Source organism: Brachyhypopomus gauderio, chromosome 17 (genome assembly GCF_052324685.1).
Source record: "Brachyhypopomus gauderio isolate BG-103 chromosome 17, BGAUD_0.2, whole genome shotgun sequence".
Lineage (NCBI taxonomy): Eukaryota > Metazoa > Chordata > Actinopteri > Gymnotiformes > Hypopomidae > Brachyhypopomus > Brachyhypopomus gauderio.
Window position 1 is genome coordinate 13,612,791 of NC_135227.1, and position 16,100 is coordinate 13,628,890.

The following is a 16,100-nucleotide window of genomic DNA, read 5'->3' on the forward strand; positions in this document are numbered from 1 at the left end:
GATGGACCCAAAATCTCTGTTTTGTTCCCTGAGTCATTTAGTCATCACCTTTGCTTTATGGCAAGGTGCTCCATCATGCTGGAAAAGGCATTGTTGATCACCAACTGCTCTTGGATGGTTGGGAGAAGTTGCTCTCGGAGGACATTCTGGTACCATTCTTTATTCATGGCTGTGTTTGTGAGAGAGCTGATTCCCTTGGCTGAGAAGCAACCCCACACATGAATGGTTTCAGGATGCTTTACAGTTGGCATGAGACAAGACTGGTGGTAGCGCTCACCTCGTCTTCTCCGAACAAGCCGTTTTCCAGATGTCCCAAACAATCGGAAAGGGGATTCATCAGAGAAAATGACTTTACCCCAGTCCTCAGGAGTCCACTCCCTGTACCTTTTGCAGAATATCAGTCTGTCCCTGATGTTTTTTCTGGAGAGAAGTGGCTTCTCTGCTGCCCTCCTTGAAACCAGGCCTTGCTCCAAGGTGAGGTGCAATCTTTCTAGCTGCGATACTCTTCCCTCTTAGGCCATTTTTGTGCAGTGCAATGATGACTGCACGTGTTTCTTTAGAGATAACCATGGTTAACAGAAGAGAAACAATGATGCCAAGCACCAGCCTCCTTTTAAAGTGTCCAGTGGTGTCGTTCTTACTTAATCATGACAGATTGATCTCCAGCCCTGTCCTCATCAACACCCACACCTGTGTTAATGGAGCAATCACTGAAACGATGTTAGCTGGTCCTTTTAAGGCAAGGCTGCAATGAAGTTGAAATGTATTTTGGGGGATAAAGTTCATTTTCTAGGCAAATATTGACATTGCAATTAATTTCTGTTAAGCTGATCACTCTTTATAACATTATGGAGTATGTGCAAATTACCATTATAAAAACTGAAGCAGTAGACTTTGTAAAAGTTAATATTTATATCATTCTCAAAACATTTGGCCATGACTGTAGTTTAACCCTATGTCGTGTAGCCTATCTAGTCTTTCATTCTCCGGTCTAAACGATCCCAAAAACCAACCCAAAATAGCCCAGCCGGCTATAGCTTCAGACTTTAGATACATAAGATTAGATAGCCTTTTTTAAATCGAAAGATAAGATAACCTTTTTACAATTTTCCCACAAGGGGAAATCTATTGTTACGGCAGCAAGATGAGATAAGTGACAAAAGTAGTCTAAGGGTTCTTGAACACAAAAGGTTATATAGGCTACCAAAGGAATGCACTACCGTTAAGAGACAAAAATTAAGATATCTCACTTATTGCATAACAGCATAGTTATCTTAGTACTACTTAGGATGCATTTGTTTATACGCAGCCTACATTATATCTTTGAGGCTATTAAGACAGTAAAATCATACAAAGAACTTGCAAACAAGTCCTATATATTATTTTATTAGGAAAATGTGTATTGTCCAATTACAGTTGGTTCCTTAACTGGGGAGGTGGGGTAATGTATGGAAAGGTCTACGATTCCCAGTATACATGTATTGCTTAGTTTTAAATTCAGACTTTACAAATACAGAGTGTTTGTAATACTTACAGACCTACACAGGGTGTATTAAAGCAGGAATGAAAAGGAATACAATTTTATAGAAATGGTGAGCATGGCATTGCATATGACATCGTCATAACAAACGGTGTCCAACAGATGGCAGTATACTACTATATTTTTTATGGCTGTGGCTCCCAGCTGTTTGGATTAGGTTGAGCACCTGTTTTCATCATTACAATCACCATCCTCTTCATTATGTAGTAGGCACACCGCGCAGTTGTACAGGTACAGTCTATATCCCACATCTTGGCATTCACAATTTGTGTTAGGCATGCTTTTAATACCATTTTCTGACACCTTCTGTCAGCACGTTTGACTGACAAGCCTCCTTCAACCCTGCAATGTCACATATGTAAAACTCCAGAAGAACTGCAGTGACTGATACACTCATGACATGGCAACACCCACCACCATAGTATTGTTATTGCTCTGTTTAAAATAGTCCCCCACACAAATAATATCAAAGATGCTTGGCAACATAGGGCCTGCACTCTGTCGCTGAACACCTATAAAACGAACCTTTAAGATTGGGTGTGCATAATAAACTGGCTAGTGTGGTGTAAGGTAGGCATTTCTAATAAAATGGCTGGTGATTGTATACTTCACAGCACCTGATTCCAATCCAATGTCACATCAAGGGTCAAATAAGGAGTTCACCTGTGTCCTTTGTTTTGATATAGCTTAGTGAATTCTACCTAATGTCCTTAGTATGTACATTGAGGGTTTTTATTGAATCAGAATTAAAATTTCTCTTCAGTTAGAAGTTAATTAATACAGTGTGTCATTTCATTAGCTCATCTGAATATATACATATAGTTTGTATAATATTTTATATAGTATACTTTATTAGACATATATGTAATTATTTTCTAAATGTCCACATTCCAAGCAGTTTGCAAATAAATCAGATAAATCTATTCCTTACTCAAAAGATAATAGATTTTGGTCTTAGAAGAATGTTCTCCATCTCAGTCCTGATAATCTTTACATCACTGATAAGCAACAGCCAATGCCTGTGAAACTTCATTAATGATTTTACAGGATTATCCTCAAGTCACTTTCCACTGATGCTGAACTCAACTTAACCAAGTTCATCTGATACAGATCACAGCATACAGATGCCATGGATATTACAGGTATAGATGTCACAGATATCACATTAATTTATTATTTTTGGTGACGTGCTTGCATGTTTGTATTCAAAAGTGCTTTTTACAAAATCCAATGTCTATTGCTCAAATTTCTAAAAGTGTACCACCATGAACACAAATCTGGTGGAAAATGAGATATAGATATAACATCTTTTGTTATCTTATAAGCCAGGCTTAATCACTCCAGATGTCAACAAATTAATTACACTGACACTAAGTAAATTAAAATAAATTAGGACTGAATTAACAGTGTGTATCAATAATCTGTTGACAGGCCTCGATAATAAGGGCAGGACAGGATCAGCAAACCAGATGTGTGTGTATGAGAGAGAGAGAGAGAGAGAGAGAGAGAGAGAGAGAGAGAGAGAGAGAGAGGGGGGAAAGGAGAGATCTCCCTGGGATTCATAATTAACATCTCTAATCAACATGTCTATTCCAACTTATACAAGTTTTTACTAGAAAAGGACTATTTTCAATGTTTAAAGTTAAGAGCTTTTGCTGCTTGGAGAGAAATTGGCTGCTAAGTATGCTAATTATAATCGGTTGAGGCCTTCAGTATGCAACACACATTATAGATTACACTTTTAGCTAAAAATAGAACTACTGTTGCAGACAAGAAATATGGTCAAATGATTTCAAACTCTGGTTGGTGCTTCACAAAATCAACAACAATCTAAACAAGCCAGCTGAGAGAGGAAGATGTGTTTGTGGAAAGCATGTCTTTGAAGGGATGTCCATGTCCTATTTATTGAGTTCAGGGGTTTCATTCACACTGGTTGCTAACAGATGTATATGGTCTAGCACATAGCCATGTGGAGCACATAGACGTCACTGACAGTAGGATGGGTCATGCTAAAGTGTTCAGTGACTTTAAATGTGTCACCCTTATCAGATCCCACATTGTCACATGGTGGGATTGGACATTGTGATCCCTGCCAGATCTGACCTGGTCAATTGTTAGTGCTAATATTGTGAAATTGAAACATCTATGATCAACAACATCAGACAGAGTACAGAAATGTGTAAGAATTGTCTGTCCTTTGTTACGTCACTCACTGCAGAGTACCAGTCTGCCCCTGGAAAAGACTTCGGCACACAAACTGTGCTGCCAGAGCTTTATGAAGTGGTTCTCCATGGCTGAGCAGCTGCACACAAGGCTCAGATACTATGTGCAAAGCCCAGTGTTGGCTGGAGTGGTGAAAAGCCTACTGCCACTGGACTGTTGAACAGTATGAATGTGTTCCCTGGAGTGGTGAATCATGCTTCACTTTCCAGCCACCCGAGGACAAATCAGGGTTTAGCGGATGTCAGGAGAAGATGGCCGTGTCCATCTGCACAAAATAAGGCCCATAAAGGTATGGTTTAAGTGGAGCTTAGGAATTCCAGTCACTTGGACAGAACGCTGACCTCAGCAGGTTTGGGATGAATTGTAGCATCAATAGGGAATCAGGCCTTCTCCTCCAGCATCAGTACCTTACCCCGCAAAGGCCCAAGTTCCCACAGACACACTCCAAAATGTCGTGGATAGCTTTCCCAGAAGAGTTGAGCCTGTTGAATCTGCAGAGTACTGGGCCAAATCTATATTAATGCCCATGCACACAATTAATGAGATGTTCAACAAGCTTATATTGTTATTTGTAATATATAAAATCTAAAAGCATATCACCACATCATGACATCACCATGACATCCTTGGTGAGTCAGGGCACTAGGTCATTTAGGCTGAGAGCACCATATTTGGGACTTTTGTGCTGTCTCCCTTATGTCTGTTATGTCCCTTATGTCTGTTTGTTTAATCTGGCCAGATTGAGGCCTCTCATCCATGGTGGATTACAGTCGCTGACACAGAGCTTGTCAGAAAAATGCACTGATGGTGTGAGACATTGAAAAAGCCACCAATAGGCCAAATGGTTTCATATACATTCTACACATTGTTATTTGTTATAGACACACAACTGAATTAGAAAAGGATCCAAGATCATTCAAATTCCAGTTAATTAAAAATCCACTCAGTATGGTTTGGAAAACGTCTGATGTCTTTCCTATCCTACAGGATTATCTAAAATGCTTTGAATGACCATCTTTCATTTGTTCACAGTTAAAAAATGTAAAAGCACAGGTCAATCCTTCAGACATTTTTTTAATAATATGAACATCTTACATTGTACACAACAAAAAACACATAAGACTACAGGACATTAAAGTATTGTTCAAACAATACTGTAGCAAGCTATGTTTATTTACATTATATACAGCATTACATTCTAATACAATTTTTAAACCAACAAAGGTACACAGCATAGTGCTTTTAAATGGGATATTGTACAAACATAAGATGAAATGTACCAAACCTTGTTAGACTGCTTACAATCGTCCTTTTAAAGTAACAATAAGACATTCTGTCAGCATTGTGGTAAGATATGTCATTAATGTCACTATGGTTCAAGTGCTTATGAACCCACTGTTGAAACCGTCAAATCTATCTTGTTTGCTAATAGTCTTCCCATACTAGCATACAGTAATATAGGACACTTGGTGGGAAGTACATCTTCATGAAAGTAAACAGTGGAATACCATGCCTTGTCTATATTGGAGATGTAAGACACTATCAGTCAAAATAGCTGTAACATTTTCAATATCTCCAATCTAAGTGTCAGAAAAAGACATAACTGGTGAGGTGCTGTGAGGACCAAGACAAATGCTTGTGTACAGATTTATGTGAAGGTAGCATGGGATTGTTTGGAAGGGGACTCGGAGCACCATGACGTGTGAACAAAAGCTTTAAGCACATGTCTAAGAGCTCTTCTCCTCTTCATGGGAGTCTGGCTGTTCACTGGACTTCTCTGTCCCTGTGGCCTCTGGTTGGCGTTCAAGTCTCTCACACGGCACTGTCCCCAGAACTTTGGCGCTGTAATCCTGTGCTTTGGCCCTGAGGGCAGCAATACTGTTCTCCCTCAGTTCCTCTTTGGACATGGGCGAGTCGCTCTGCCTCTCCTCTGCCTCTCCCTCGTCGCCCTTCAGGTTGGTTGGCTGATGCTGCTGAGTGACGTCTGGCTTCCCACTTGACCCGCCCGACACTGCCTCCAGGGACTTTTTGTGCATCCCTGCAAACACCAGTGGTGTTTCTAATTTAGAGAAGCATTGAGAATTGTAAAGATACCTTGAGGTGGATAAACAGCAAGAGACTTGACAGGTTAAACTACAGTGAATTCCTCCTCCTGAAGTGTGTGTGGGGGGAATTCATATATGAAAATTGCCCAGCTGTCTTGAAATAATGTTAGCAATACATTAGGGAGCACAAGCAGAATAGCTTTATGAATATAGTACAGTCACTACAAATGACTTTCAGTCCAAAAGAATGAAGAAATCACAACAAAAGTAAAATATGAAATATGAATATTTAGCTCTAATTATGTCTGCACCAGTGGAATTACAGGCCTAAATTTACTAGAACCTGGAGTTGGGGTTCATGAAAGACAAAAAACACAAAAACTCACTTGAATTTAGATATTACATTTTTTTGAATTATTAAGATTACTGGCAAATATGCTTTATTTATAAACTACTAAACTGCACCATTTAATTCTGTTTTTTAGTTTTAGATCATTTGGATGACTTCAAACTAACTTAGTATAATGAATCAAAGTCTTTAGGTATAGCAGTCCTCAAAAGAAACTGAGCTACCTACTACAATATCTGGTTCAATGTTGAGTTGCAACACAGCATTCTGTTTTTAAAATATTTTAAACCTCTGCAAATTAGAGAAATCTCCACAGCTCTGTCACTAGTAAAGTGAATAGACAAGAGTGGTCTTCACACTTTACAAGAACTAATGACCTTAATACTGAACTAGTGATACAGTACTGATGTGCTCAGTATACTCACAAATCTTTTACTCATACTTTTCTAATACTGATGAATTTAAAAGTCATGTATAATTTCAAGTGGTGTGGATCATTTAGTCAGTAAGGATCTCATAACTTTGAGCCAGTAAGTAAGTGTACAACAGGACCACAAAAGATATGAAAATATTACATTTGTCAATACATATTACATTGTGTAATGCTAAATAAATAAATATCCAAAACCTTTGCATCATACACTTAGAAACCCTAGTGTAGTGTACAAATTCTGTCTGCTGTACTTTGTTATGAGATACAAAATGCCTTAATCTCTGCTTTTCCCCCAATTAGAGTTAATTTTGAAGAAGCATATGTGCTTTTCAAAATACATTTCAGAAGCAGAAATATTTAAATCTTCTTAAAACTGTATGGTTAGTCTTTCATCATTTGCATCTTCATTAAAGAGATTCTTTGTCCGTACCCAGAAGCCAGGGGGCACAGGAGTCCATGATGCCGTCCTTGGCAGACTTCAGGATGGACTCAGGCAGGGGGATGGAGTGGCGGACCATGGCCCCGTACAGGCCGTACTCCGCCATCACGCTGCTACGTCCCCAACACTTCTCACGCTTTCGCCACTTGGCTCTGCGGTTCTGGAACCACACCTGCAGATGGGTCAAACCACCGATACCTCATCATTAGGCTAATACATGAGACCTCATAGCTCACCATGTCCACAAGAACGGTTCTGTAATTTTCCACCTTAACTCACGGTCTAATAGGCTGCTGTAAGTCAATAATATGCCTTACTGACAAAAATCACTCATCTGATTTCACATTGTGATTTCTTTTTTAGCAAACAAGCAGTGATTAATATCCTGATGAAAAATTTAAAAAATGAATGATACCCACACTACCTCTCTCATAAAACACTGCCATGCATAGTTTTACACCAACTCTAGGACTACTGTAACAAGATCTGTAAAATAACACTCAGTGGAACTGTTTTATGAGCAAAAAGCAATCCCTACCTTTTATATATATTTTCACTTCCTTTGCTACTTGGAAAGATGCTACAACCTCTAAAATAAAACCTACTAAGTGCGAACGGTCGTGTGTAGATGGTTTTTGTTGTTGTTTGTTTTGTGTTGTTTGTTTTTGGGAAACTGCCAAGATTGTTACACCACTTCCTATGGCCGAAGGCCTGAGTTTATATGTCAACACGCTGAGTGGGTTCAAATTGATATCGCGGCGTAAGTGTTTAACCACCACTTGCCCTTTCCTAATCGTAGCCAGTAGCACGGCCTACGGGATAGGAGGGGTGGGACAAACTATACGGTGCCCATATATTGGATAAGAAATTATCAAAACCATTTTCAAATCTTTTTTCCGGGTACTACCGATGATGGCCCTCATTTCATGCAAGATTTTTTTCCAAGAGAAATTGGTTATCGGTCTCTCTAAAGAAAAGCGGGTGGAGACAGTGAGGAGAAGCGACCCCTAGGGCACGCTGTGGCTGATTGAAAAATAAGTTAATTTCAGGCCCAATCGATGGTGGACAGGCGGGCAAATATCACGGGAAATTAAACGAGCAGGGCCCAGGGGAGCACTGCCATTGACCCGTGCTAATAAATTCAATGTAGTTATTTCATTTGAACTCCCCGCATCTCGAGCCATGCCTCCCCTTGGAACTCGGCAGGCTCGTCTGATTTAACTAATTACACTAGATGAGAAAATTAGATGTTAATTTTACTTAGGACTGGAATACGCTTATTTATTTATTTCCTTATTATTTATGCATCGGGAGGACCCATAATGAGAACGAAATTAAAAGGCGCGGCAGCAGATGGATGGTTCAGGTCACACCGCAATCTTCTTGCGCCTTGATTGCTTGATTAGGTCGTTAGCGCCTCGCTCCGAGAGCAAATTGTTTCACATTCAACTGAGGCTGATGAGAAATTATCTGTCCAAATGGCAAGCTGGGCTGGGGAGCTTGCTTTAAAGAGACCAGGACATTATCTGTTGATCGATACAGCCCTACAAGATAGGCTAAAACCAAAGTCAAGAGAAGCGATCTAAAGCGATTCAGATATGCTGCGTATCTTGGTTTATCACTCAGTTGAACACGGGGATAGACACCAGTAACATAGTAAACACCCTGACATTATATCAGCAGTTACACATCAGACTAAACCGCGTCCAACTGACAACAGTTTAACCCAACCGTAGACCGAAATAACTGTTGAGAGGCATTTACAATAGGTAAAAGTAGTAATAAATAAAATGGCCTACGTTTACACATATACACGCTTTAAAAGTCTAGTTTGCTGTATAATAGCCGGTTAATTGCCCGGAGTTTAAATTTGTGAATTTAACAATATGCAACCGAGTTTAGTAGACTATAGCCTAATAAAAGCAATCACGACGGTAATCTTAAACAAAACTAGACCAGGTGTTCTCTCAAAAAGATGTCGTTCTGTAAAAAATAGATAAATAAATAAATGCTTAATGCATAAAAACAGAGTTTTCAATTAACGCCTAAGTGTTTAATTCCAGATGGATTCAAAATAAACAGTTGCTGTATCCCCAAACCAGACAGAAAACAAAAACAGGAATTGTAAAGGTCCTGGAATTAAATGAGAAATGTTTCATTTCAATACAATACTTGAATCCACTTATGGAAAGATTTTATAAAGGCTATTTGCACCTGAAATACCGTGTCTAGTATACAATAATTGTGTTGCATTTTATGTCATTGCTTCACAGTGTACTTCATCAGCCTAGTTTTCAGCACCAACTTTCGTTTCTGTCAATATCTGTTAAATAATACTATGGACCCTAATCTATTTAGATACTTTTCTGAATAGACCGTCAACTGTCTAAATGTAAATGTAATGTATAGGCATATGCAGTTAACACAGTCAAAGCGGGAAACTGTAATAAAATGTTTTTTAAAATCGTAATTTGTTTATCTGCACCTGAACAAACAGCAAAAAGGTTTAAAACGAAACAATATAATGTGCAAAAAGTAATTCTCAAAAATATTTTTTCCCGGGTAATTTTAAGTGCCTTAAAATGAATGATAATTGAATAACCTTCGTGCTAAAATGTTCACACATAAATACCTGTATTCTGTCCTCAGGTAATTCAGTCTTCATTGCTAGCATCTCTCTTGCATATACATCAGGATAGTGAGCTTCATTGAAAGCTTTCTCCAGTTCCTCGAGCTGGTAAGATGTAAATATAGTTCTGTAAAAAAGAATATACCGTTAACGTAGCAAATAATCAAAACATCTGGTTGTAGTTCCTAAACAATTGGTATCAGAATAATAAAAGTAAATAAATTGGTTCACAGAATAAACGAAGTAAACAACACATTGCAGGCAATTTAATTGGTGAATGTGCTGCAAAGAGCGCGTACTTTATTATAGGACATATAATGTAACCGATTTACAGGTGTACTTCTCGACATGTATGCTGACATAGACCTAAACGAACTGTAAAATCCTGTAATTAGATGAGAAATATTTAATTTCTAAACAGCACTGACACCTTCGTCACAGTTCAATACGATAGGCCTCCTTCTCTATGTGGCAAAATTTGTCTGTATGTACTGAGCGCAAAATTAAATACTAGGATATGCAACAGGCAACAACGCATGTTTACGCTGCGTTGTTCATCACCTTTAGTTTATCTTGGACGTCTTCGGTTTATTTTTGGTACCGCCGTACGTAAACAGAATCTTGATTTGACCATATTTTGCAATCTCATACAGAGAGTTATATAGATGCACTTTACTATTCACTTGAAGCCTGATCAAAGCAGATGAAGCCTCTTTCAATAATCCTTTGCAAAGTGCGAATTTTCTAAAATCACCGAAACCTTGACACCACCGTTGTTCTCTCGTGCGTTATACTGATAAAGACCGTCCGTTCTTACATAATAATGCCACATACAGCACTGTGTGTGGACTCTCACTAGCCAACAAATACATGTATTTTATTTAAATTTCTTTTCCATATAAAATATTGGTTAATAACTGAAAAGGCCTACATTCGGACTTCGGATTTTGCTCACAAAGCTATGGACAGTCTTCAGAAAGCTGATAACGTGTGGAACATCAGTGCACCAAAAGTAAATGAATACTGCTGCGGCAATAACTGCGTCGAAGCACCTTTAATAATAATAATAATAATAATAATAATAATAATAATAATAATAATAATAATAATAATAATAATAATAACTGTTATTTAAACAAATATAGAACGATATAATAAACATAACTAATAGTGTGTTCATACATTTTAATTGTAGAAGCAACAATTACTACCAATTGTAGCAATTGTACCAATTGTATTATTATTATTATTATTGTTATTATTGTTATTGTTATTGTTATTATTATTATTATTATTACTACTACTACTACTACAACCACTACTACCACTACTATATCACTTCGGTTTTAAAACTTTCAGGCCTACTATTTACTATCTAATCTAATAACCCTGTTCATTGACAATGGCATTAAAACTTTTTCTGATTCTGATTCTGATTCCAATGAGCAAAGTTTGTTGAGAGAGATCAGAGATCACTTTATAATCCAAAGTTTGCATTGTTAGCTGTTATTTAACATACAACTGTTATTTATCTAGATCCATACCGCAATTGCGAATGTTTAAACAAAACACCCCTATCCCCCATATGTGAACAGATCTAGCCGTGATGTATATGTAATAGATATTATTTCACTACTGCAAATTATTAAAGCTCTACAAAATTACCTGTGTCGCCTCTTCTTCCGCTTTTTGCTTTGTCCCATCGAAGACTTTGATGTTTTTCGTTCACTCGAAGAAACATCCTCTGAATCTGTAAAAACAAGAGATATGTTTGCCGTCAAGACAAATAAAGACGCTTCAGAACAATCACCTTTTTTATTGAACGCGTTAAAATGAATTCAAGTATTTAATGGCTCTATGTTTAATATATGGAGGTTGCTATTTTAATAATATTGTAGCCTACTCATGCCGATTTTTTTCAATTAGCAAATGATCATGGGCTACTTATTTCATATAAAACAAGATTAATGTTTTCATTATGGCTGTTAATAATAATTGCTATAATTGCTATAATGATGATGTCGTACTGCTACGACTAATACTAATGTTATAACAATATAAAAACAATATTTTTATCCAGCATATATACTATTACAGTTGTCATTAAGCAATTGACATCATACATTGTATTATCCATCTTATATAAACAGTGTTTAACAGATAGGAAACGGTGGCATTCCGCCTACCATTAATAAAATAATCTATAAGAAGGCCTAGAAATATGAACCTCGTACCTGAACTGGCGGATTGGCTGGTCTCCAACGGCCCCACGGTCTTGCTGAGGGGTTGCAAGTGGACATTCTGCGCGTCTGACAGGACCTCCAGAAATGCTGGTTGGCTGTAGAACGAAGGAATACCTCCTGGGCCAATTAATCCCATCCCGACCCCAACACCAGCGGGACCGAGCATCGACCTGGCCGCTAGCAGGTGCGCTCCCGGAGGGATTGGTTCCAGTGTGCTCCGTGGGGCCGAAGACGGTTCTTTATTTAGACCCAAAATCTCCTGGATGCCGAAACCCGTGCATCGGGGTGGATGTGATGTAATACTCTTTGATAAATGTTGGTTGTTATTCACTCCATTTTCACCTCCACAAACTGATTTTGATTTGTTCAAACTTTCCGACAACACGGCCCCTTCCTTTCCTGTCATGGTGCCTTTGAGAATATCCTCACTTCGGCTATTCGGTCCCTTGTGCACAGGAATCCACAGTGCAATACGCATGATCCCCCTAGAAATTCTCCTTTTATCCAACAGGTCCATCCCAGCAAGGGCCAAAACTCAGTAGCCAATCAGCTGCGAGCAAGACATTCAGAATACCGTAGGATCAGGGCTTCCATGCTTAACAAGCATTTTATGTACTATGTTCATTTAAATATAATTCTAAGGTAAGCTCCACCAAAACATTTGCAATATCGTGCAGGCCGGTTGTCATCTATATGACAACATACATTCATTAGCCTCTCAGCATAATACTATTACTACTACTACTACTACCACTACTACTACTACTACTACTACTACTACTATAATAATAATAATAATAATAATAATAATACAGTCGGTTGCCTCTCTATTGTCCAGTGTCACATCTGGAAAAAATCAACTATTAGGAATCTATTTATTTAGGTTAAGTACAATCCACAGTTAATCTGTCACGACCTAAACCGAACTGATTTTGATAATTGATCTCTGATTTACCGAAGTGAATTAAAAAATTGGAGGATCCTTCACTTAAAGCGGCAGCTGGACGTTCTAACCCATTCGGTTAACTTAATCTCGGCGTCAGCAAACGACATTAGCCTAGTTAGCCAATACGGAAAGATTAAGCTCTTAAAAAAAGATAACAGAAGTAGTCAAATTATGCTGGATCAGACAATAAAACAAATAGTACCCTGATGCGTATATGAAAACAACAGCTTGCATAAGATGTGTCGCCACAGAATCATCGAGAAGAAATCCTACTTTATTATGATCAAATATACAGGGACAGCCACCGTTTGATACGCAGCAAGTGACACCGAGCCATGTTTATGCAGCGAAACGACAATGTCCAAGTGACTTAACAAGAAACAACACATTCCTGAATAATGTAGTTGAATGCAGGATTGTATTTTGCTGCATTATTTTTGGTCAATGACGCAAATGAATCCATCCGAATTTAAGACTTTCATTAGGATCAACCTATACTAGCGAATTATTTTATGAAACGAGCTCAAATTTCGATTTCTTTTTTTTTCTTTGCTAAATCTCACTGTAGTAATTGTCAAAGCTATTATGACAGATATAAAGCTTTAAACGTTTTGGATTAAATGACTACATTCAAACTAAAATGACAGGGCGTAGTAAAAATCAATACAACCAGATGCTCTTATCTCACCATACGCGTTACCCGCATCTGTATCACCGGTTTAGTGATTACGTCAACAGTTGGCTAACATTTTTTTCGGTTTAAACTCGTTTTTTAGATAGATTACCAGGATTTGAATATCAAACTGACTTTAAGTAATCACAGAGCACTCGTTTTATTACTTTTAAAGTCCACCATATCCAACAGCAAGGCAAGCAAGAACGGAACATGTAATCTATGAAATTACTGCATAGTCTACCTAAACCGTATTGTTTAGGTAGTAGGATGTTCCATAAAATGCATATATCACCAAGAGGCCACAAGTACAGTATAATAATCGAATGATTCAGATCTTAAAGTGCAGTTTGATATAATGTGGTATGTTATACCCAAAATGTTTTATCTATATCAACAAAATTCCCACTCTTCTCTTCAGTCATAGAGATGGGCGTGAGTGCTTTGTGCAAGTCACTGACCTTCACACACTTGTTTGAATCAACGCGAAATTAGGTTATATCCTAATTATTATTATTATTATTATTTTAAATATACGTTCTAATCAGCTATTACTATTACAGTGGATTTTACTCGTTTGGAGATCATTTGTGTCACAATTTGGACATCTGGACAGATAATTACTGTGAGATAATTTATGGAAATGAGCAGTGAGGCGTTGATGGGTACAGAGATAACACCAATCTTTTCAAAGTGCCATGTGCTAATGCATAAATAAATGTCATGATTCATATGACACCAGCAGAATGTCAGACGCGTGGCTCCGACAAAGCCAAGCGGAAGGATCCAAACGGAGTAGTCCCACGAGAGTGCGACTGGGACGCGTTTCCGCCTCATTTCAGCTCCGCCTGTGAAGCCAACACTGGACATCCTTCATAACATTTGTATCTGCTGCTAGTCGTAATGAGGAACAAGGACCACTTATGGGGTTGATGTATCAGTGCGCACATCGGCGGGGTTATTAGTGAAGTGATAGGCACTGTAATCCCGTTTAAACTGCAGGACTTTATCATCTTAAAGAAAGAAAAAATATCGAATAGCTACGTGATTTGTGACCGTACGGGCATTCTTTGATTACCACACCAGGCAAATTCTTTACTGGGATGACTTCACAGCAATTAATGGAGATGGTCCTCAAATTCTACAGACATTCTTAAAGGAAACCGCATAATTGTAACCATACGCATCAATTCAGTAAACATATAACGTACAATTACTTTTTTATGTCGGCTATTTCTCGAATACCTTACGTTTCAGTAAAGAAGCGTTGAAAGATGTTAGGCCAACGTGAAATGTTCAGGTGCAATTACATGTCGTCACGTCGAAAAAACTTCTCGAACTGTATTCTCGAGCATCATAGATTTTATACTAAGCATTGAGACTTTGCGCCACTGATTAAGAATGTACGAAATATTACTCTTGCAATTACACGGGCACCAGTTGAAACTAATTAGAAGCCATTAAGTGGAAATTTCATTACATTAATGAAGAAATCAATGTTATCATGATATGCTAATGACGCATCACCCAATCGAGATAAACCCATCTATTCACTTAACCCACTGTCTCTCTGTCAGAGCAGACCGTCAATTATGGTGGTGGCTTCCTGCACTCTCTTAGCTACCAGCTTCTATCTAATATGCTCCAGTCTTTGTTGTTTATTGTAAGTGTGTGGGGGGGAGAGCTGGGACCCCTCTTCCGCTACAGCTGTTAATACACCACCTACATACGAAAATGACTGCCTCCTAATTTACATGCACAACAGGACAGACTAATAAAGCTGCAGATTAAGGAAAGATTTAGTTCAGCCATTCGTGTATCGGATGGCCTATCAAAGGCTAGATCTGATGGTTCGCAGATTAAAAAGCAAACAGCTGTTGCAAAATTTGTTTATTTTGCTGGGAGCATTCTACCTCGCTTGTCAGAACTCACATAAAGTAGTGCATTAGAACATTTTATTTTTAGACCATCTGCCATTTCAGCACATGGCAGGTTAACTGTAGCTTTGGAAAAACGGAAATTAATTACAAGGCTCATTTCATAACTGCGCCAGTCTTGGAGACTATAACTATGAAGTCAGATCAAAATGCCTTTCCATGACATGAATGCAAATTCTGATTGCTGCAAAATTGTGCAAAAATAACAGAATAGCGCAATGCATACCAATCACAGCCTGACTTATTTTGCAGCACTTGACAGCTATTTTTCTTTCTGAGTAGTAGAACTTTGAGGAAGGTCACTACAAGGTAATGAGCTTGAGATGGGCTATAGCAGAAACACTCCGCTGCATTAGCCCAACCCCTACGCAGATTGCTGGAGTGTGATCTCCTCATGTCTGGCAATCTAAATGAAAGATCACTGGGGCCCTCCAAGACATTTTTCTGCATTTGCCATGTAGTCATATTGCAAATGATGAATTGTTTTTAATGCTGTATTTTGTACTGTAGCTGTCAAATGACACCGCAGGTAGATTCAACTTTGGGCAAAACGTCTTCATTTGAGAAGATGTGTCTGAAATTGAACCATTATAAAGATATGAATATATATATATATATATATATATATATATATATATATATA

At 38.1% G+C, this 16,100-nt stretch overlaps 1 protein-coding gene across 1 annotated transcript; it reads right to left on the bottom strand.

Annotated features, from left to right (window-relative positions):
• Positions 1-4,923: 4,923 nt before the first annotated feature.
• vsx2 (visual system homeobox 2) lies at positions 4,924-12,878 on the bottom strand. Its single transcript, XM_076979027.1, has 5 exons — positions 11,893-12,878; positions 11,324-11,408; positions 9,662-9,785; positions 7,021-7,201; positions 4,924-5,801 (listed from the first exon to the last, which is right to left on the bottom strand). Exons 1-5 carry the CDS (start codon positions 12,416-12,418, stop codon positions 5,491-5,493), a joined length of 1,227 nt encoding a protein of 408 aa, XP_076835142.1. The 5' UTR covers positions 12,419-12,878; the 3' UTR covers positions 4,924-5,490.
• Positions 12,879-16,100: the final 3,222 nt, after the last annotated feature.

Coding starts and splice junctions, on each gene's coding strand:
- vsx2 (XM_076979027.1), bottom strand. CDS start 12,418: ATGGACCTGTTGGATAAAAGGAGAATTTCTAGGGGGATCATGCGTATT. Junction 9,786..11,323: donor CGGAAGAAGAGGCGACACAG/GTAATTTTGTAG, acceptor TCTTTTTTACAG/AACTATATTTACATCTTACC. Junction 7,202..9,661: donor TACCTGAGGACAGAATACAG/GTATTTATGTGT, acceptor ACCCATCTGCAG/GTGTGGTTCCAGAACCGCAG.